Here is a 24,209-nt window from a genome sequence, read left to right as displayed (position 1 = left end):
CAGCCGTCATTTATCAGAAAAAAATTAGTTATCTAAAAATAAAAAAGCTATTTAATTATTTATTTTATTAATTAAATAAATAAAATTTATTTATTAAAGAGTAAAATTGTTCTATTAAAAGATGCCATCAAAATAATGTCAAATTGTATATCTCTACCACTAATGAAGTTTCGAAAATGTATATTCACATTTTTATTACCTAAAATATATATAATTTTGTAAAAGTAGTATTATAAAAATCATGTGACCTTTACTTTTTAAAAAGAAGGTTATTAATTACTTTGAAATAAAGACATTATTTCATTATTAATTTTAGAGTGAATAACTAAATGATTTTTTATTAATCAAAAGATAAAATTAACTAATTAAGAGATGACAACAAAGAAAATTATCTCTTTGTATATTGTATAATTTAAAAAAATCAAAATAAAAATTTATTCAATTTTTTTATTAAATAAATATTAAATACTATTTATTTATTAATAGACAAAATTATTAAATAAATAAAAATGACAGTGTAGATCATAGGACTTTAAACTTGTACAAAATAATATTGTGTTCTTTTTTTCGTAAAAATTTTAGAAAAAAAAAACTTCAACAAAACAAAACTTATTTTGTCTTATATTTTCTGTCCTACAACCTATGAGGAGTTTTCTTCAAACATGCCTACGAGAGATTATATTTTGATCTTAAAAGCACCAAAATTCTATTAATGCAAGACCATAAAAACAAACTAAATGTTCATCCCAACCATCTCTTCTACTCATAAAAAGACAATATTTCTAAAGCTCATACTTCTCTGACTCCCAACCATGTCTTCTACTCATAAAAAGACAATATTTCTAAAGCACACCCTTCTCTTACTGCGCGTAATAATCAAGAAAAAACTGGGGTGAAACAAGAACACAGCAGAAAGGCCAACCATGAACACGTACTTCAACGACCTGCTCTAATACAAATTATGCAATTGAAACACCACTATTAAATTCCTAAATACCCTTAAAATTTCAATTCTCACTCATTGACTCCATTCCCTAAACACTTTCAACCAAATTAAAAGGTTTAAATAACATATAACATCACCCTTTGTATGGTACACTGGATCGGAAGAAGCACGACGTCTAGGACGAAGATGCTAATTGCTTCAATTTAGCCTGTAAAACAACCCCAGCTTCATCTGCCACGTTTTTCTTTTTTGATGCAACCTGCGGTGAGATTTGTACAAAATTCATTTTCCGTTTGGAGATAAAGGGAAAGGTGATATGAGAACTCTTCTTAACTCCATTTCAAAAAACACATTAACAAAAAGGATTGGCAGAATGCAGGTAAAAAATCTGTCACACAAATGTTAGATTGTGATACATTACAATATGACAACAATATATGCTGTACACAAATGCTACCAACACACTTATTGCCACAAAAATGTTAGATTGTGATATATGAACAATGTATTATGTAGACAAATGCTACCAACACACTTATTCGGTAGGCTTTGAAGCCTTGATTGATGACTCTCCTATAGTTCTTGATAAATTACAACCAACTGTGGCAACAAGAAAAGAGTGTTATGTTGTATTTGTATAACAAGTTTATGTCAAAAGCATCCTTGCACACACTTAAACCTGAACAAAATTCGCAACTCAGCACGAGTCACAAGGTGGCTTCAAGATCTATTTGGATAAACCTTTTCATCTAAAAACAAAAACAGAACTTCACCTATGCACAAATTTTCAACCCATTTGATTATGATGGGTCACCATTGAAATGCTTTTCCATCTGAAACACTGCCCCAGTTTATTTCAACCCGTACTAAACCACCAAAGCTCGGCGAGGCCAAACCACAAAATTCAAGAAGAATTCTAGAAAAATGCAGTACCCCACAAGCGTAACGGCAAAGAGTGACTATTTACCGCATATAAAAAAACATCAATAGATTTTAACAGCAATTCATGAACATCGATAGATTTTAATAGCAATTCATGACGGACAGTGCATCCAGACACAACAGCTTGCTATACGCAATATGAAAGGTACCTCAACAAGTTGTTCAAAGTTTGATTTGAGCAGGTTGATTTTTCGCTCGCAGTAATCTTTTCCTTCCTCCATAGTTTTCTGCTCCCGCATAACACGCATAACAATCACAGTCAATGAACAAGCAAGTAACAAACTGCACAAAGCTCTCTCGGTAAATCCAATACATAAAACCTAAATGCGATACATACAACCTAAATTGAATACACAAAACCTAAGTGTCACAAATAAAACCTAAATGCGATACAAAAAAACCTAAATGCGAGACATAAAACCTAAAAGCGATAAATGTAGAAGCGCAAGGTTTGACCTCGATGAAGTATCCGGTGCCGACGTCGATCAAAACGTGGGTGGAGTCCTGGAGAGTGGCGGGGACGTAGAGGGAGGCGGTGAGTGGGACGAGGATTTGGCTGGCGGGAGGACGGACGGCGAGGTCGTTGAGGGCGGAGGAAGCGATCTCGAGGCGAGTGGTGGCGCTGCGAATATTGTTGAGACTGTCTTGCAGAAGATTCACTTCCAGATCGGTTTGTTCTTTCACCGCCTTCAACTGCTCCACGCTCATCCTCTCCAAACCCATCGAACCACTCTTCCAAGAACCCATCAAACTCTCTGTCTCGAATGCAACTCCTTCAATTCGATTCGATTTCGATGACGATTCGCAGCACCTCAACTTCTTCCAGGTATTAATTATTATTTAGTGTGATAAATAATATTAGAGAAAAAATAAATTTCGTCTTAAAAGATATAATTTAAAGAAACTTTCTTTCTAAGAATTGTATTTTGAATATTGTATGTGTCATATTATCATTTCAATTTATCATAAATAAATATCTTTAAATTTAAATGAATTTAAAGAACTTTTTCATGATATCTTTTACGAATATAAATTTATTTAAGAAAACTATGAATTTACAATTGTTCTGGTTCGAAATTTAAGTATATAATATAGTTTAACTTATTAAAAACCATTTTAACCGATTAAAATTATCATATCAATATAAATAAGTTTCTTATTCTTTCTAAATATGAATTAAGTTAAACTTAAACATGCATCGAAAATTTTATTGAATTTTCTCAATAAAAATTGTCGCAAAGATTATAAGTTAATCTTATTACGCTGAAAATTATCATTATTTATTTTCTTACATGGATCGTTAAAATCTGTTTTGTTATATTGATCTTGATTAGGCTTGTCATAGGTATTTTATTGTGAAGTAAACAAGTTTAAAAGTTCACAGGTAGTGATAAAATATATGGTTCAAGAACTTCTTTTTTATTTTTTTTTTGCCAATTTTTCTTTTCACGATTCTAAAAAATGACACCCAGCCGAACAAACCAGAGGGAAAAGGCCAAGAAGAGTGAGCAAACAGAAACTGGATTTGGATACGGCCCACAACGCGTAACCCAATTAAACGGCCCTAAAAAAAATGAATGTGGGTCCAGAATGAGTTTGCAAGTAAGTTCAAAAAGTCCATCATATGAGGTTTTAAATATGGTTCCAAATCATAACATGGTTTTTAACTTGTTTCACCCGACATTTAATTCCAGGGACCCATCAATTATTGGGAGCTGACCCTTCTGTTTAACAATAATTAAGAAAACATGTTGGCATCCTAAATTCGAAAACCCCACCAATAATCCATGCATACAAAAGTACAACAACATCAACAAAATCATCACTTCGGAACTTGAAGACAAATCCTTCCCTCTTCTTTTTTTTCACTACTTTCCTCTCTCTTTCTCCCATCACAATATAACTATTTTCACATCCATCTTCGTCATAAAATTACAAAACCATCTTTCAGCAACAAGTGTTAGGTTTACAGATAAATGATATACAACACCAATGAGATTTGAGTCCAACGATATAAAATATTTACATCACTTTCAATTCAAAACCTTAATATAATAAATTTATGAATCTATATTTTTATATAGTATTCTACTTTATTTTTTCTAATCAACGTAAAACTTAAACTCAATCTTAAATTCCTATCACCAAAATCACATGATTTCTAAGTAACTAAACTACTATTTTTCTAAAATATTTTAACATCACTGTGTAATTTTCCTTCAAGTTCGTGATAGATCCTGTTCAACAAACCTTGTGTGTGTGTTGTACTATCTTGTTATGTACCAGTAAAGCCTGACATAATTAGTACACAACTAACGTTGAAATAATTATGTCACATAATGTTAGAACAGCTATTACAGAGCTAAGCTCGTTAATATATTCATTTTCTGTTTGTGTGTAAAAATGAAAATTCAATGTTTATATATTTTTTATTATCGACTAAAAAACTTTTTTTTCAGAAGTAAAAAATACATTTGTTAATTAATTGTTATGCACTGAAAAAGTGGTCACGTGCTTTTTATTATTTAAAAAACAGAGTATAAAACGACTAAAGACTTGCTCCACCATATCATACTCGTGCCCTGTGTAAATTTCATCAGAGATCCTCTGCAAGGCTGCACAACTTTCTTTCTCAACAAATAAAAAAATATATAAAATTTCACAGTCCTGCACCTGTAAATGATTGGTACAATTCTTTTAGTTACACTAATAGTTTGTGATGAAATTTACTTACCCTACATTTTAAGTGGAGAGATAAATGAGTATCCCACTTTCAGAAATTCCACTTGACCTGGTTTTTCAGAAAGGATTTCTACTCTTGGCTACATGACTTAAAACAGCTTATCAATATGTCAGGCATCTTATAAATCAAATATAACTGTGTCCAATTTCCCTTCAAATGGTCCTCAAATATGTCAGGCATCTTATAAATGAATTTTAAATTTGGAAGATATCTGAAACAGAATCCCCAAATTAGTTTATGAAAGAAAGAAAGAAAGAGATGAATGCTTCAGGTGATCCTTTTGGCACTTAAAAAAAAAAAAACTAAGCTCTCTCAGCATTGTGTTAAATTTGTGTGCTGTGAAGCAGATAAGGCAGGGTGCAGAGGCACATGGAAGTTTGCAAGGGTGTGCAAATAAAAGTCAAAGACATAACAACCAGTTTAAATATGCCATTATTGAGATGCAACACATCAGCAAAATTTGAGTTTTTTTATTTTTTTTATGCATGTATATATATATATATATATATATATATATATATATATATATATATATATATATATATATATATATATATATCAGTAACAACCCCAGATTGAGTGTTGCATCAAATGCACCAACACTATCTTTTGTTTTCACCCTTGGTGAAAACATGAAAAACAGTGTGCATTAGACCTATGTGAGTAGATCTTTATTTCAAGACTTGAATACAGGCTGTACCTAACCTTATCTTTCCTTAAATACAGAAATAGCCAGAGTACAAGTTCCCAGAAAGAGTACGTGGAAATTACAAAAACTGGCAGAGAAACCAAAGATGCTCCAACGAAATCAAACATGGTGGTCAGTGGGCTTCACAACACCCAAATCAAATTTACTTCACTTCTGTAATACTATATTTATATTTATTTATTATATAGTGGCTTGGCCACACCAAGTTCAGAGGAAAAAGAGAAAAGAGGGGCCAATTTTGCTGCAGATTAAAGAACAGAAAGCACACTGAAACAAATACGGATTCAAAATTGAAACGTCATGCAACAAAACGAGTTGCAGAATACATGGAAACAAATAAAGTGACAAGAGAGGGAAAGAGGTAAAGAAAGAAACAGATGGGATTTTATTCACATCACTGGCACCCCAAAACAATCCACTTACATACAAGAAAACATTATTCTCACGCTGATCAATCTAAGAAATGGCTAAGAATTGAAGATAAAAAAAATCTCAAAACAGTAGTCATACGGAGTACAACCAGAGCTTTTTTCTTCTTCTTTTATCTTTCACACACACCAGTCACCTCTGAAAACAACATAGACCATCAAGGGGCGTGAAAGTAGAGGAGATAGAGACAGAGCATAACTCACTACCAGCAGCAGCTGCACCAATTTCACAACATTACCACCTTAAACTAACCTCAAAACATGTCACAATACCAACCCAACACATGTTGGAATGTAAAGTAGGGTGCTCCAACAATCTGGGAGTGACGGTTGAATTTGGGAAACACAATCTTTTCACCTCAGAAACAAGCTTGCAAGCACTAAGAATTACTTACCTTAACTGCAACCACCACCAAACTTGTAGACCCAGTTAGTCAAAACTCAAAACCCACTACGCAAGTGAAACAGAAGCAACCATTTTCTTCAACTTGAACTTCTACCACCACAACAACATTACAAATTCAACCGCACTTTCACACCGACCGAGCTTCAACATTTCAGCATCACAACACCTCATTTTCCTCCCTCTCCTCCAACAAAAGCCCCAGAATCTAAAACAATTATCCAACTTTCTTAGCACCTAGTTAATTTTCCAAACCAGAAGCAGGAAGTAAAATAAAACCCTAATTGAATAATTTCTTAATCGATGGACTTCTCCACTCAAAACTAAGAGAAAAAAACCTAACCCTAAGAATCTCCTGCTTCCCCACACACAACAAAGCAACAGCCACAACACGAGATTATATATATACCAAAAAAACACCACCACCACCTTCCTCCAACATCCACCTTCCTCCACCACCACCACCACCACCACCGTTACCCAATCAACGATGCTCGTCATCCCTCCGGCCAGAATTCCCAGGTCCGCCGGACAACGAGGCCAGCAAATTCAGATGTCCCGGAAGGTAATTCCCCACCCTAGCCGCCGACGCTTCTCCGATGGCCTGCTGCTGCTGACGTTGGTGATGAGCAAACAGCGACGCCTGCTGCTGCGACACCGACACGGCGGCGGGCTGCACGACCATTTCCGGAGCGGCGGCGAAGCTCCAAATTTGTCCGTAATCGGGGCGAGCAGGGAGGGCCCACAGTCCGGGCGGGGTAGAGGGGCCCACGAGGGAGGGGCCCACGGAAACGGCGTCGTCCTTGGAGGTGTCATCGTCGGTGCGTATGCGCTTGCCGAGGATGAAGGGCGTGGGAGCGAGGAGCTGCGGCTTGTGGTCGGAGGCGGAGGAAGGCGAGGAGAGGGAGGCGGAGTTGGCGGCGCGTACGGAGAGGGAAACAGAGGAGAAGCTGGCGGGCGTGGTGCCCGTGCCGGTGGCGGCGATGATGGAAGGCTCAGCCTGGCGCAGGAGCCACTCGATGGTCTGGCCGTCTGACTTATGGCCAAGCTCCCGCGTTAGCTGGAAGACTCTGGCGGCGCAGATTATGGGCATTCGTATGCGGCGGCCGCGTCCGTCGACCTTGCTGTGGCGGTCCTTGGACGGCGGCTTCTTCACGGCCAGCGCCTGCGGCTGCTGGCGCTGCGGGTCAATGATTGCGGCGTTAGAGACGCCGTTAGTGTTGCCGTCAGAGGTTGACATGTGTGCGGTTTATGGTATATCTGTGTGTGTGTGTTATTGTATTGATTTTTGAGAGTGGGAATGAGAAATGAAAAAGATGAGATTACAGTGAGTGAGAGTGTTTGAATGAAAGAGAAGAGTTTGATGAAAGAAGGAAGGAAGGAGGGGAACAGCCCTCTAATCATTGAGCGGCAGCAGCTGGTGGAGACAGGAGGAGGGCACATGGGTGCTGGGCTCCACCACTCCTCTTCCCCACGCGCCTTCCCTCACTCTCTCCCACCACCCTTTCCCTTTTACCACCCCCTCTTTTCATTTCTTCACCCCCCCTTCTTCATTCTTCACATCAAAGCAAAACTTTGTCCCTTTGCGCACCGTTTTCACATTCAGTATTTAACAAATGGGACACGCTCTGTTCACCAGAGTATAGGGTACCCAGAGAAGAGAACGCGCTGGGACCCACTCACCTTTATTTTTTCATATTCTTTATTACTTTAGTTTTATCAAATATTTTTTTAAACCATTACAATCATTTTCGTTTTCACAAATTTATGCTGAATTATTGAATGCCTACACGTTTTTACTACACCACCCAGACGTTATTGTTAATTAATTTATGTATAAAAATTAACCGCACAGGGAAATAAATATAAAAAATAGAAAATATATAGAAAATGTAGTATTAAAAATGTTCTAATATTCAGTTTTTTTTTATTAAATATAAGAAGTAAGTAATGAAATGATCTACTACACTAGGTACTTTCGTTATCAGAGTGGAAGTTTCGGGTAATCTGGAGCTAGCTGTTATATCTTCATCATCCAATCTTGTTTCGCCACGTGGCCTTCTTTCCGAGATATATCCAAATTATTATTTTTCTGCATTACTTATTTAATATTCGGCGTGAAACACGCTTTGCAAATATTGCCTCTCGGTTTGGGCTTTTACGCCAAGGCCCTTCTGGCTCAAATGGGCCACAAAAGTTCATTTCCCATGGTTAAAAAATAGCAATCAAAATATCAATTTTCTTACTTAATAAATACATTTTCATTATTACTTACTAGTAGAAATATAGGCCATTTTTATAAAATTAATTACTAGAGCATAAAAAAATTGTAATTAAATATAAAATTTGTTATTATTAATTATTATAATCGTACAATGAATGAACATTTTTAATCTTTTATTATGAGTAGTATTTTGGAAATTATGAGGATTAATTCTGTTCATATTGCTGCGTTGAAGTTTAATTATTACGCACAAACATTATGAATTAAAATGATTAATATTTACTAATAAGATTAGGTTTTATAAGAGAGGCAAAATGTTAGTGTTCACGGCAATGCTTTTCAGATTATTGTGAAAATAGTTTTAGTAGAATCAAACACAACAATTTAATAAATAATCTTCCATTAATAATTATCAATTAAGAAAAACACATTAATCAAGCCCAAAGATTTTTTTTATTCTCAAAAAAGTGAGTTTGAATGAGGAGTATTAGTTTGCATGAATAATCTTGTGTTAAGATTGTGATCGTCATTGATTCATTGGAAAGTGTTTTCAGCTAATGAAAGAATTGTGGGGTACTTTCCTTTTCCAGCTTGCAAGAACCCAAAAATGAACTTAGACTATTTTAGTCACACACCAAACAGGGCGTAAGAAAAAAGAAGAAGAAAAATGTAGGACCCATCCCTTCCTAATTTGAAAAAGCCAAAAAAAATTAACACGTCATCAATATATTCTTCCAACATTATATTTTAATTCAAATTTATTATGAGTCATATTTTTTATAAAAGTCCTGGTTTATTCAATTAGACTCTATTTTTTTTCTTTTTACATTTTTTACAATTTTGAATCAATAATAAAATGTGAAAAAAATGCATGTTAGAAAATATAATGCTGAAATGAAACTTAAAAGTTCATAATGTTCGTAATAGAATTTAAAAATATTATCACTCTTAAACACAACTGTACATATTGGAACCAAGCATAATATAAAGGACAATGATATTTTAATCTACTTTTTTGATTTATTTTTAATTCACTACTTTAATCATCATTAGATCATCACATCACATCACTAAAAAGAATTAAAATAAATGATTTAGTAATGATCGAAGTACTAAATTAAAAATGGGTAAAAAAATAGGTCAAAATATTATTTTCTTAATATAAAAGCGCTTTATATCTCTGCCATGACAAAGTACCATTAAAATTTGTAGTAGGTGTATTTTATGATCAAATATTACATTTTCACAAACAACACTGCAAAAAATACCATTGGATATAATGTTATACAAACTTTCCACCCAAAGCTATGAATCCAAATCTCATAACAGAATTAACGTTAGGATGAATTGAATATAGTTTCAAAAAATTAAAAGTTTCTTATTATGATAAATATTTATTATAACGACGTGAAACGTATTTGTTATTGTTAAGAATTTAAATGTGAATTTAAATTTTATATTAGTTAAAAATGAAAATATTATATAAAAATAAACATTCATAGATTTATTATTTTAAAATTTTAAATAAAAGTAATGTCAATATTTTATGTGAACATGAAATTTGACGGTTGATGTTTTTTATCGAAGTAAAAGTTAAAGTTTTGTGAACTTTCTTGAATCATAGTAATGTACATGAAACATGATGTGAAGGCTCTTATAGAGTGCAGTTGTAGCAGTGGGGTTGGTAGCAAAAAAGAAAAAAGAAATCCTAAAGCAAAGAGTATCGTATTAGAATTAGAATGGTATTTTATTTTGTGATGATTGGATAAGTACTTCTTTGTTTGATTTGGTTGTTTAAGATGATGGATTCCTAAATGATGGGCTAATTCGTAGTATGGTAGGCATCTTTATATCATCTTCATATATCGATAGTCACTTCTTGGTCAAATGTTCACACAGAAATAAAGATACTTACTATTCTCTTAACCCCTTTTTATTATTATTATTATTATTAAATTGATAAAAATATATAATTATTTTTTTCTGAAATTTTGAGATATTTTTTTCTCAATTTAAAAATGTATAAATTTAATTATTTTAATCTAATTACACTAAATTTTTGGTTTTCTAATATGCGTTTTATGTTAAAATTCAAATTGTTTACACTCTTTAATATGTTCTCGCTTCAATATTATCTTAAAAATATATTTGACACATCAGGAAAATTTAATGTGTAATTTGGTTGAAAAGACTATATTTAACAATTTTTAAGTTTGAAAGTCAAAATGTATCAAAATTTCGGACGTGGATGGAATTCTATTTTGCGACAAATTTAGAGATTAAAAAGATATGTAAGCTTATATTTTTTCAGTATTCAACATTTTCATAACTCTCCAACATTTAAAATATTAAGATTTCATATAAGAAGTGATTAACAGAAGTTGTTTTTAAGAAAATATGTTTATACATAAAGCAATTAACAAATAATGGAAAAAGAGAGACCGTGATCTTAAATTAAAATAAATTCATTATCTAGTGCACACGGACATATGTTCCATATCTTAAATAGCTATTTTGATGCGTTGTCTCTTGCCTCTTCCGTAATATATTGATACTAAATACCTAAATTATTGATATTAATATATATATATATATATATATATATATATATATATATATATATATATATATATATACATAATGTGTTTCCTAACCACTACATTTTGTTGTTTAGTGTAAGCAACTCAAAAGGAGCGATTGATAATTATGCCAAGGATTTGATCCACCCTTTTTTGATTTGCATACTCCCACTTCTCCGCTTGAAATGATGGAACATTCCATGCTAGCACATTAAAATATTTGATCATAATCCTATTTCTGTAATTTTATATTCATACAAGGAATCTACTCACACATTCTTCGAAACAACCTTTTTAATTACACTTGATGAATAATCGAGAGGAGAAAAAAAATCTGTATCTGCTAGAATACAACCCCATTATGTAAAATGTTAAAGAAATTAAAAAAATATATTTTATTTAAATGAAATATAGCATCACTTATATTTAATGTCCGACATCTATGTACTCCGAGTGTTGTGGTTGAGGTAGGTTTATGATAATGGACAAACGCTGGCCTTTCCTTTGTTGGTGGCCCGTTTTAAATAACTCTGTAGCTTGTTACCATTTTATGAAATTGATGAAACTAAGTCAAAATTGGCGGCAGGATCAATACAGTGTTAGAAAGAGAAAAGAAAATTGAAAGTCACCATTGGAAGAATCTACATACAATAGACAAAATTTGGCTCAAAACTGTCAAAGTCACCTAAATTGGGATGGTGGTGAAGACTTTGGAGAGATTACATGTCAGAAGTTCAAACCTCACTATTGCAAGGAAAAAAAAAACACCAGCACACACACGTTGGTGTCACCTCAGAAACAAACATTGACTTGGTGGTTAAATGTTGTGACTTTTGAAAACATTTACGCGCATAGGTTTTATAAATTGTTGCTTGATATGGAGCTAATTGTATAAGCAGCCTATAATGAGCTAATGAAACAGTATTCCAAGCTTTTGCATCATTGGAATTGTCCGTGACAACAAAAATGAAAAACAAAAATAGTAGAAAAAATAAACAGAACTTCACATGGTATTGAGAAAAATACAACAGACACTGTCATACAGTATATCTCCAAAGATGTTAATTTTGTTCTCTTAAGCAATATCTCCGTGTCCAAGGTTTTACCCACAAATATAATTTCTTCCTCCAGCGAAGGTTACGCCAAGAATATGCTTCCGGGGATGAAATATTTGACGTGTATGAATTATGTCTTCATGGATGTAAAGCATGGAGATACTGAGATAAACTAGTTCTGAGTTGGAAATTTGAATGGTAGTGAGATTTAGAGAAGGCCACTTCTGAGCAGATACATCTAAATCAGTCAGGATTCACTCGGGAGAACATTGTAGAAATGATAAATCTCGTCTTGGTCCATGACACCAACCTCTGTCGAGCAAACAGAACAGCAAACTTGCTTGAATGTTTCACCGTTAGTTGAATTAGTGTCATTTCTATCAAATCTTTCACTTCCTCTATTTCTTTTTCTTGATCTTGAAGTATTTTGTTTCAAAACCTTGTCATTCCCGATTTTGCAGTTTGCAACAAATACTGCCCTGTACTGGGTCAAATATTTTTCATGCCTGCAAGAAACTAAAGAAGGTCAGTCATTCAAATCATAAGTCACCACCGACAGGTTAGTCAAACCTGTCACGAACAAATATAGTGTCATTCGACTATATTATTTACTTGGACACGATACCCGCTAAAAAATAATATTGTTTGAAAGCAAACTCTAATTTTTGTGTCCTTTCTATAATAAATTTCTCTGGTGTGTTTGAAATCTATATCAGTAGCGATTGTAGTAGCAGAACATCTGCATAAATATAATACTGATCCATGAGTAGTGCTGCTCATTGAGAAAAGTTCATGCTTGCAGTTGTTAGCCAGGAGAAGATTCCAAAAGTAAAAGGTGAAAAGGCGAAAGTTTAACAGGTTAGTGGATAGGATAGTGATGGCGCTACAAAATTCTTGAACTTTTTCCAAAAACTCATCTTTAAGGAGTAGAACTACTTTCTCCCACTAAAGTGTTAGTTTTTTCAAAATAATTTTTTTTTCTATGATCGATTAATTTTATCCAGAGCCAGAGTATCAAGATGTATACAGGGAAATTTTGAAAAATGTTTACAGTAAAGCAATATATTAGTCTCTTGTCTTTATCAGCAACGCATATTTTCTTATTCCACTTCTCTCCTTACGGGAAGGAAATTTTCCGAACATTAAATGATCATCTAAACAGAATGGATAATTGTGCTTGTCGTCTCTAATTATCACACAACAAAAGCACGCTTCTACAAGGTTTACTGCACTTTGTATTCGTGTAATTATATAAAGAACCTCCAAGTCCATTCGCAGACACAGGTAATAAATCACTGCTCTGGATGAAAACAAATCATTTGTTCAATCTACCAATATAGTAATTCCTTATGCCAAATTAAAATGTTAGTTTAAGTAAAAATATATACGTATGGCCATGCAAGCAAAACAATAACTCAAAAGTGCACCTCTGACATTCTAGGCAGAGGGTGGTGAAGCAAGCAGGGCAGCTAAGCACAGCATCGGAGACACGTCCTTGCCTCTTTTTATGAATCCACTGTTCATTCTTATCATCAAGATCCGGGTCATAAAACTCTGGTTTGGTTGTGTAGTCTATTTCGTCATCATCAGAAACTGGTATTTAAATTAAATAAAGAAAAATTATACGGTTAGCTAGCTTAATGCTGGGTCACATGTTGCAAATGCAGCGGGAAGTTCACGGTATTAAAGAAAGGATAACTTTCCAGATATAATCTACCAGATGAATGATTGTAATGACAGCATTGAGGTCTAAACCTATTGCATCGAGCAAACACACATATTCCAAACTACTGCTCAACCCCAGTGGCTCAAAGAACACACTTTAAATCAAAGAATAAACTACACCAGCAAATGCAACATGTACAAACACCATGCAACTTATTGGGGAAAAAGAATTTAAAGGTATATCAATTGCAAAATATGTATATGGAGTTCACAGATGCCACATGACAATGCTGACTTCAATAGTAATGATAACAACTTCAAAGCAGGAAGTAAAAAAGCAAACAAGGGTAGAATTAGAAACTGTGACTGATTAACCTAAAGCATCAATACATGCCAAGCACACAATTTGAGAAAGAGCTGGACTAAACCAACTGGTTTGATTTATATAAAAGAGATTGGTCAAATATCTGGTCCAATTTAATCACAAATGTAGACTCAAATGATTGGTTAAACTTGTCCTGAGCAGGTCATTTTTATAGTGGTGAATGTTTCTTGAGTTATTTTCATTTTCTTTTTTCAACGAGATAGATGACATCGATTAAAATATTATCATATTATGGACATATATTAGTGTTATTCTTAATGTCTTGAACTTAAGACTGTCACATCTATTAACCTGAAAGTAATTACAATGACTAACAAATGGTATCTTTATTTCTTAAGAAAATATAAAAGTGAGTCAAATACAAAAGGCAATTCATAACAGCCAAGAGAAAAGTTAAATTATGTTCAAGATACTTGAAATGACTATTTGAACCTGCACTTTTCTCAGCTTCGTTTCCAACATAAAGCTAACCTATCTTGCATCAAACCTCTTAGAAAAAGATCTTGAATCAACTTATTAATCTAATCATGTCCATTATGCTACAATATCCTATCCAAGGTAAGATCCAATCTCTGCTTCGACTACAATCATTCTACTCTTTCAAAACAGTTAGTGAATTACAATTTGAAATGTATTCCATAATCACATCAGCGTTCACTATTATTTGAAGAAAACCATTTATTAGGGCAGAGTATCTTCTTCTAATCCCGAGTCTCACCAACACAATAGGGTTAGCAGCGATGACTTCCCGCTAAACAAGAAAGGATCAAGATAAACTGCAAGGTAAATTGTGACCGTGTAGTGTCATCTGTAAAAATTCATTGGATGCAAATATATGGTCTTCAATCACAGGGATTTCATAACACCTCTCATCAAATTGGGGAAAACAAGCAATAAGTGTTAAAAAATAATCTGTTACTTTGACATCGAACCAATAAAATAAACTATTCTGATGAAATGAACACACATAATTATTAAAATGAAAAAGATTGAAAGTGCTCAAGCTCAACTGATAATTATCAACTCCAACGTTTTGCATTTTCGGTTGAAGGTAGCATGAAGAATGGAAATGAAAAAGAAAAAGCTGCAAAAGTTTGGGATGGCGAAAATAGTTACCCGTTTGTTGCGAATTGGTGGGTGAATGGGTGACAGTGTTGTCTCTTACGCCATCATCTTCATCCATGTTTCTCTTGCTCAAACTCTCTAAATTTTCAAGACAAACGAATTGAATCCACCCAAGTGCATTCTTTTTTTTTTTCTTTCTAAAACGTCTATTCATGGAGCTATTAAAGCCCGATAAAATTGGGCCTTAGCCCAACTTTTACCGACCAGATATATGCTTTTTCTTTCTGCACCCATCATAATATTTAAAATAGTCATTTTTTTTAAATATATTTTTATCTCTTAACCTTCAGTGAATTTTCGAATTAGTCCATCTCGAAATTTTAGACCAATTTAGTCCTTCATTTTTTCTAAATACGTGGGTTTAATCTTTTTAATCAAATTTTATTAGGTTTATTTGATGTTTCGTACGCATTTCAAAATTGTATTTTAGTTGTTTATATTGTTTGACACATTTTTGCTTTAATGTTAAGTCAAAACTATTTTGAAACACGCTTGAAATACCAAATAAACTTAACAAAATTTGATTAAAATAATTAAATTCATGTATTTCGATAAATGAAATACTAAATTAGTTTAAAGTTTCAAAATTGGCTAATTCCTAAATTCACTGAAATTTAAGGTAACAAACACATATTTAACCCTTCTATTATTTGTAAAGGCGACTTCTTGATTACCTCTCAAAAATCTTTTGAAATTTCTGGAAGATTTCTCAAACATATTTTCTAGAAGAAGATTTTCATAACAGTGTTTAGAATAAGATTTCTATATTTCATTCAGAATAAGTTTTTTAGAATAAGTTTTCCAGTATGAGATATTTTTCTTAATTAACTTTCTGATACATATGATATGTGCTCTAAAATTAGTGTATCGATGTAAATTATTTTTGACAAACCCTTTTTCTCCTTTCGTAATGATCTATAATGCAAAATATATATTGTGGAAACTAGTTTATGTAATGTGTAGAAAAAGAAATTACCAAATGTGTAATACAATACAAATAATGCATTTTTTTATAAAAAGTTATGAAAAGGTTGGAGGTGTGAAAGTGATAGAATAGAATGGGCCTAAATGAATCTAAACTTTGACCCAGGAAAGAAAATTGAACTCAAAATTCAATCTTACCAATAAATATTTTGAATAATAAATAATAATTTTTATTCATTGGTAACTATTTCCATAAATGATTTTATATTTAAATTATTAGGTAAAGAACATAAAAGCTGAATAAAAATAAAAGAGCGATTAAGAGTCCGTGTGGGGTGGTGGCGCAGTTGGCTAGCGCGTAGGTCTCATAGCTTCTGAGTAATCCTGAGGTCGAGAGTTCGAGCCTCTCTCACCCCAATCCAATTCTTTTTATTGAAAAAGTTGTAGATTTGTAAAATGGCTATGAAAGTATTTAACTTTTATTTTTGGTATGCCATTATTTTTAAACATTTATTTTGTTAGATTGAAGTTCTGACATATATAATTTTTTTGAAGTTAATTCACTACAAATAATTAACTTTACGGAAATAAGAAATACCAAATTCTTATGAATGAATAAAACGTACAAAATTTTAAAGCTGGATCTAGTACTGTGATCAACATGTATTAAATAAAACTTATAGCATTATACTATTTTTAATGTATCAAAATTTTAAAGTTCTGTTTCATTGTATTTTTAAGTGTTTCTTTAATCTTATATCAATAATAATTATATTAATCTAATTAATTATTTTATGATTTCACATTATGTTGTTTTGTTAATTTTAATTTTTTTACTCATTTTCCCCATCAAACTAATTATATTAAAATGTGTGATTGTTGGGGAAATTCCAACCATCTATGACTAATTTAACAGTTATAACACGAAGTAACATATATGTATCAACTTAAGTAAAACCAATATTTTAATGTCATTAATTATGTACAAAATTAATCCTTGTAATAATTAAAGATGGATTAAATTATTACAGAGATTTTCATTTCTGTAGTTGAAATCTCAAGTAAGTTTTCTTATTTTTATTTGACTTAATTGAATCTCTATTTTGAAAAATTTATTACAATTATATCATTTCGGTTAACAGGTGTTAATTACGTGTCACATATCAGCACACGTGATTTTTTTTAAATAAAAAATAATCACGTGGTAGAGACAGTGTGATGTGGTAGTGACAGTGCTATGTATCACTATTGGATATGAAAAGTCTCAATGCATGCCCTATATTTATTATCTTGTCTTGATTTGATCCTATTTTTTTAAAACTGAATCAATTTTATTTGTATATCAAATTTAATTTTATATAATTTTACAATAATATTTTATTATAATTGAAATTTTTAACAAAATTAAATTTATTTAAATTTATATTTTACATTGATTTTTTTTAAATATTTATATATTTATAATTTATAGATAAATGTTAGAGTTTAATTTTTTTAAATATTTATATATTTATAATTTATAGATAAATGTTAGAGTTTAATTTTTTTAAATATTTATATATTTATAATTTATAGATAAATGTTAGAGTTGTTTTAAAAATAAAAACTTTATAAATTCAAATATAAAATTTTAAATAAATATATTAAATCGTTATAAAATTATTTTAAAATTATAATAAAAAAAACAATATTACCAAATGCGTAATACATTCAAACATAATACATATCATTTTATGAAAATTATTAGAAGGGCGAAGGTGTAAAGTGAGAGAAAAGATAAATGAGCTTTAAAAAGAAGAGGTGCAAAGGATTGGGGGTGGGTGGGAATAGATTGAGACTAAATGAATCTACAGAGGAAAGAAAATTGAATTCAAAATTCAATCTTAGTAATAAATCTTTTGAATCATAGATATGATCTTTTATTCGTTGTTTACTATTTCTATACTTGATTTTATATTTAAATTATTAGCTAAATGTAATGATAAAACATAAATGAGAAACACGTGCGGGGTGGTGGAGCAGTTGGCTAGCGCGTAGGTCTCATAGCTTCTGAGTTATCCTGAGGTCGAGAGTTCGAGCCTCTTCACCCCAATACAACTTTTTAGTTTTTGAAATTATTTTTAAACATATATTCTTATGAATGAATCAAATATGCAAATCCTAAAGCTGGATGTAGTTATCAATTTTGAATCTTGTTATCAATATTAAAAAGTTGGACGATTATACTTAAAGGAAAATACACGAAATAACATGTATGTCACAAATTTAATAAAAGAAACATTTCAACGTCATTGATCTTATTTTTAGTTACAAAATTAATCCTTTGTAATAGAGAAAAATAATAAATTATTATGATATTTGTGGGTATTATTTACATCCGTCCTAATTTTAAAGAGATATTTTTTGTATTGATTTGGTAAATATGGATAATATTTATTTTTTAAATTGGATATAAATATTATTATGTAGATATACATATTTGTTTCGAATTTGTTTCCGTGTTCTCATATTCATGTTGGTTTTTATATCAATTTTTGTTTTCAAATTGTCAAAACATTTTTTATTTTGTAAGTAATATATCTAAAAAACTTTTAGTAGTTTTATTTTTATTTTTCTCATTAGTTCCATAACGTTTTCATAAGATACCCGTTTAATAATGTTTTTCCTTTTTGATATTTGATGTTAAAAAAAGACACGAGTATCTTTTAATATTAAATAAGTGATAATATTGTATTTTTCTGTTGTGATTTTTATGTTTTTGTAAAATATTTAATTGAATATTGAAATAATAAAAAAATAATGAGTATATAAATAATACGAAAAATTATTACGAGGGAAATATATATATATATATATATATATATATATATATATATATATATATATATAAGTTATTAAAATAATAAATAAGACTAAAAGACACTTAATCTTCAATATAATAAAGTTCACTGTAAAAGCGCTATAATAATAAATATACTAAAAAAGGCACGATATTCAGTAATTAAACACATGGATAGATAATGATTTAGTTAATAAGTATAAGATCAAATTTACATGTGAAGTATCTAACAAATAAGTATAATATTTTAATTAATTGTTTATGGACAAGAAGATAACAACTTATTAGATCTAATTCTTTATAATTCTAAATATACACTATGTACAATTAGATATTTTGTATAGAATGCATAATTGTTGTTCTTATTTTATAAGTAAAACATTTCCTATTATAAAATAATCTAAATACCTAATATTCGTTAACAAAATAAAAAACAAAGAGTCATAATTTGTTTATGTATAATTTGATCAAAATAAACGAATAAAAAATAATATTATTATGATTGATTGTTAAAATAAATTGTTTACATAAAAATATTTTCCAGATTTTGATTGGGTCGTCAAGAAGTAGTTTCTGAGGTAGATGAGAAGATCTGCAATGACCAATTCAGAGTGGGCTCATTGGCAGGAATAGGAAGAAAGTCAATAAAATCGAGTGGACAATATATTAGTAAATAGTATTTAGAAAATAATATTGACTTTTCTACACCGTATTTATATGAACATTGAAAATATAGGTTTTGTTGACATATATCTCTTCTAATAATGTAATAACCACACTTCTTTTGCATATTTCAAGGATCTTTTATTATTATAATAATTGGGCTTCTTCAAGTAAATAAGTTCTATATATATTTGTAATACCTGAAAATGAGACTAATTTAGTTTTATCATATATAATTTTCAAATAACCTTATTTCATTTAGTATACAATAATTTCATAAATATTAGATTGTTATTGAATATAAATATTATGCTAAATATGATAAATCGGACATGATTGCTGTACTGTTTTTGTAATTAATTTTTACTAGATAAACTCTTAAAATTTCTTTTAGGAACTAGATATACTAGATATATCCTAAATGAACCAATATAATCTTCTGGTTTTTTTTTTTTATTCATGCTTCTCTTCAAATTGTGCTGTATTTATTGTGTTGTTTTTGCATTTAAAATATATTAATTATGATATTAATTTTTTATATATTTCAAATTATTAGAATCTATATATTTTAAATATTAAACTACGGAGTGAGCTTTGTTATCGATTATAAATATTAGAAAATACGATCAATCAGTACTTGGATAGTTTATATCGGTAAAATCAGACAAGAAACATATATAATATAATTTAGAACAACATGCGAGGTACCCATCTAACATAAATTTACAAATCAAACTGATTAGGCTCAGTCTGATGCTAAAATCTAGACTTATAGAAAATTTAATCGTGTTTTTTGCTTTTGAATATCCAGCATAAACTTATTTCATCATGCCTAAGCAAACGTTTTTACTATGTGAACTATGTTTATAAAAAAGGTGTAATTATGAAACTCTGAATAAAAAGGTTTACTATTTGTTGCTTCTTTTATAAAAATGGGGTTCTTTTATAAAAATGGGTAGCTTTAACTCATTTATTATTAAAATAAATCAGTTTATTAATTAATTATTAATTTATTAATGATTTGATTAATTTTTTTTTACAAAATTGAATTGTTTTAATTTATTTATTATAAAGATAGATCAATTTACTGATTAATTATACCGTAGATTTGAAATTTAATTCTCTCTACTTTTTTCAACTTTTCAAAAAATTTTAAAATTTTATATATTTTTTTAAAATAATATTTTAATAATTTGATTAAGAATATTTTAAATAAAATTTCATTATTATAAAATTTAAAATAAAATGAAACAATAAAATTTAAAATATAAGTTTTAAAATATCAAAATTTTTATAAAACTTTATTTAAAATATTTTTAATCAAATATTATTATTCTACATTTTATAATCAAATTTTATAATAAAATGTAATAATAAAATTTAAAATGTTAAGTTTTAAAATATTAAAATTTTAATAAAATTTTAGTTAAAATGTTTTTAATCAAATTATTAACAATTTATTTATAAAAAAATATATAAAACTTTAGAAATTATATAAAAGTTAAAAATAAATAGAAAGAAATCATTAGTAATCTAACTGTCATGTAATTATATAATTAATTATTAAATTAACACATTTTTGTAACAAAATTTTTGTAATAAATGGGTTAAAATGACCATTTTTGTAAAAAAACCACTATTTGTGTTTCAAAAATACTATTCCATGGTTTAGATTATACTTGTCAATTACTCTCTAATGCTTAATCAAAGACACTTCTGACCAAATAACACATACTAATTAATTAATATTAGTATATTATATTAATTATTATTACGAAATGTTTCATAAAAAAATAATAAATTTCTTCTAAAATGTATATTATATTAATATTAATAACATAAGGTTTATTTAACTTTTGAGTGATCTTTTTAAAAACCTTTGTTCGAATGTAAAGACTCTATTAAGATCCGAACTTCTATAATTTTATATTTACATTTCACAGTAAGTTCAACTCTTATAAAATAAAAAAGAAAAGGTTTCTTATAAAACTAAAATCTTATTTAGACTTAAGATTTTGACTAAAACCCTTGCATGGAGATGTCATTGGTGTGACTTAAAAAGTCGTCCATTCGAAGGTGTATTAAGGAAAGCTTATTTCCTAATCAGCCTGGTAAAACACTGGAAAACAGGCAAAGACTTCTAAAATGGTAAATTTCGAAATTAAAACGTTTTATACACACATAGGAGAAATATAGACCATGACTAAATATGGCATAAAGGTAGATGATCTGTACAAAATAACGCAGTACCTAAAGTCTCAATAATTGTGAGCTTTCATGAAATTCGCTTGGATCGAACAAAGTTCATGTTCATGGCCACGCAAAATAACATCTCTTACAATCCTCACAAGGACTTCTGCAAACATGGCAACGATAGTAATCTATTCACGGAGCCCTTAGCTGCACAAAATAGTTTCCAGATTTTTAAGCACGAACAATACCTGCCTGCAGATACAAACTAACTATCACCACTTGATATCAACATACATCAAACTGAAAACCAAACATAGACACAATTATGTAACAGTTTTATGGCCATGTATAGACAGAAACAATGATCAAGCAATATGTAAGACAGTTCAATAGAGTGCAAAATATGACAACAGAAATGATAAACAGTAAAATTCGACGGGAAACAAAATTTCCCATCTATTTTTTTTCTCCGAGAGGAACAACAAGCACCATTTATTCAGTATTTTTTAAGATTCCCGACCAACATTAGAATTGAACGAGGCTTTAATGGAAGATAATCCGCGCCGCCGGCTTTCACCATTAAGTTGCAAAGCAGTAGTGAATCTTCATACTTGAATCAATTAAACGTTTAATTGCCTTCAATATCCTAAATTCTATTTTCATTTTTCTTCATCCCCATTTCATTCTACTAAACACAGAGCCTTAACTAAAATTGGAAAAGGAAACCCATCTACATGAAGTGCAAGACTCCAGAAGTAAATAAAATATGTAGTTCAGAAATTTAAACCACTGTGCAAGAGTGCGGGACAAGCAGCTCCACGGTCAAAAGAGCTCTCAACAAAGGGTTACCATTACAAACAATACATATCGATTCCAGATAAAAATATTGAGAAAAGGAGCTATAAACATGGAAACTATACAGAATAAAAAAAAGCTGGGATACACGTAACAGAATATAAACAGTTTAACGATCTATTCAGATGCAGTTAAGATCATTAACACCCAAAATATAAAAATGACCACAGAATGAAATATACAGAATAAGTTTTTAAAACCACTGAGAATAACCATAACCAACTCAATGGCTCAAAGATTGGCTGATGTACAAGAAGACATGTTTATTTTCATGAGCATTAAAGCTTCGTCACTCTCTGTAGAAATAAAGCACGGGAATTAACCTCAAGATCGAAGTTGGGCATCAGAACAACCAAGCCTAACAAGCTAAAATCAACAAGCTTAAATGCCACCAATTGTCAATCAAAGCACAATAAGTTTGAAATCAAAGTAAAACCAATGAACGTACAACAACCGAAATCATATAAAACAAATAAAATACAGAACCACTTACACAAATTTCAATCCCAACCTTCCCATCCCCTTTCGGGACTGTCCTGCGCAGAGTCACCTCCATCAAAAGGATGCCGCAAATATATTCTAACAGTCCGGTGAACAGGTCTCCCATTCCCCCCACTCGCGCCACTGCCACTATCGCTCACATCAGACCTCGACCCACCATCGTCGCCACTGGTCCGCGTCCGATTCTCATAATCCGCGTCATCGGTGGGCAATTCATACCGACAAACGGGGCAAGAGTTATGCAGCTTAAGCCAAGGAATGAGGCAGTCAGCATGATACGCGTGCTTGCACGGCATCTGCGTCACCTGCGTGCCCTTCTCGAACTCGTCCTGGCAGACCGCGCATTGGTTCATTTCCGAGTTCAGCAACTCGTCGTCGACGGTGATAGTGGGGAGATTCTCGACGGCGTCCTTTGCGGCCGGTGGCGTGCCATAACGGTTAGGGTCGTTGTCGGCAAGCAGCTGAATCAACTGCTCGAAGCCGGGGCCGAGATAGTAGTCGCCTAGGTTCGGCGGGGGGTTGGGGCGGAACCCCGTGTCGGAATTCTGGCCGAAGGAGAATTGAATGTTAGCGCCATCGGCGCGAAGGTTCTGCAGGTAGTTCTGGAGGTAGGTCCTTGGGTCGAACATGTCGGCGGCTTCGCGCCGGGTCCTGGAACCCGCGTTGAGCAAGAGAGGGAGCATGGTATCGATTAAATCGAACGGGAATTCGGGATCCATAGATTCCCCCCCACTCTCATGGGTGAAATTAGGGTTAGGGTTATGACTATGGTTATTAGGGTTCCATTCCTCCACGAAACCTTCCAGACAGATCGGGCAGAACGGTTCCGACTCATCGGTGCACGTGATCCTCTGAGTGCACACGTGACAGAAAAATGGCTTCCCACTGTCCCCGCCGGAAGACATCATTGGTCGTCTTCTTCGTCGTCGTTAATCGCAACACAACCTCTCGTCTTCTCTCTGGTTTCGCTATTTTCTCTCTCTCTAGATGATCGAGGAAGATCTCTTTCTATATAACCGGCCGGGCCCAT

General features: G+C 31.6%; 4 protein-coding genes across 5 annotated transcripts; all 4 read right to left on the bottom strand.

Annotated features, from left to right (window-relative positions):
• Positions 1-689: 689 nt before the first annotated feature.
• LOC114189963 (probable prefoldin subunit 5) lies at positions 690-2,732 on the bottom strand. Its single transcript, XM_028078694.1, has 3 exons — positions 2,345-2,732; positions 2,038-2,115; positions 690-1,205 (listed from the first exon to the last, which is right to left on the bottom strand). The coding sequence occupies exons 1-3, from the start codon at positions 2,633-2,635 to the stop codon at positions 1,122-1,124; spliced, it is 453 nt and encodes a 150-aa protein (XP_027934495.1). The 5' UTR covers positions 2,636-2,732; the 3' UTR covers positions 690-1,121.
• A 2,970-nt stretch (positions 2,733-5,702) lies between these two features.
• On the bottom strand, positions 5,703-7,681 carry LOC114191815 (transcription factor TCP7-like). Its single transcript, XM_028081220.1, has one exon. It carries the CDS (start codon positions 7,409-7,411, stop codon positions 6,656-6,658), a length of 756 nt encoding a protein of 251 aa, XP_027937021.1. The 5' UTR covers positions 7,412-7,681; the 3' UTR covers positions 5,703-6,655.
• Positions 7,682-11,805: 4,124 nt separating this feature from the next.
• On the bottom strand, positions 11,806-15,326 carry LOC114190200 (E2F-associated phosphoprotein). The gene is made up of 3 exons (XM_028078995.1): positions 15,196-15,326; positions 13,457-13,622; positions 11,806-12,535 (listed from the first exon to the last, which is right to left on the bottom strand). Exons 1-3 carry the CDS (start codon positions 15,260-15,262, stop codon positions 12,277-12,279), a joined length of 492 nt encoding a protein of 163 aa, XP_027934796.1. The 5' UTR covers positions 15,263-15,326; the 3' UTR covers positions 11,806-12,276.
• Positions 15,327-21,755: 6,429 nt separating this feature from the next.
• On the bottom strand, positions 21,756-24,179 carry LOC114189650 (E3 ubiquitin-protein ligase RING1-like). 2 transcript variants are annotated; one of them, XM_028078280.1, is made up of 2 exons: positions 23,172-24,179; positions 21,756-22,071 (listed from the first exon to the last, which is right to left on the bottom strand). In XM_028078280.1, exon 1 carries the CDS (start codon positions 24,085-24,087, stop codon positions 23,179-23,181), a length of 909 nt encoding a protein of 302 aa, XP_027934081.1. In that variant the 5' UTR covers positions 24,088-24,179; the 3' UTR covers positions 21,756-22,071; positions 23,172-23,178. The 2 variants fall into 2 exon arrangements, with proteins under 2 accessions (XP_027934081.1, XP_027934080.1); XM_028078279.1 differs by having other exon boundaries at positions 21,756-22,075; positions 23,172-24,178.
• Positions 24,180-24,209: the final 30 nt, after the last annotated feature.

Source organism: Vigna unguiculata, chromosome 7, assembly GCF_004118075.2.
Source record: "Vigna unguiculata cultivar IT97K-499-35 chromosome 7, ASM411807v1, whole genome shotgun sequence".
Taxonomy (NCBI): Eukaryota; Viridiplantae; Streptophyta; class Magnoliopsida; order Fabales; family Fabaceae; genus Vigna; species Vigna unguiculata.
This window is presented reverse-complemented; position numbering and strand designations above follow the sequence as displayed.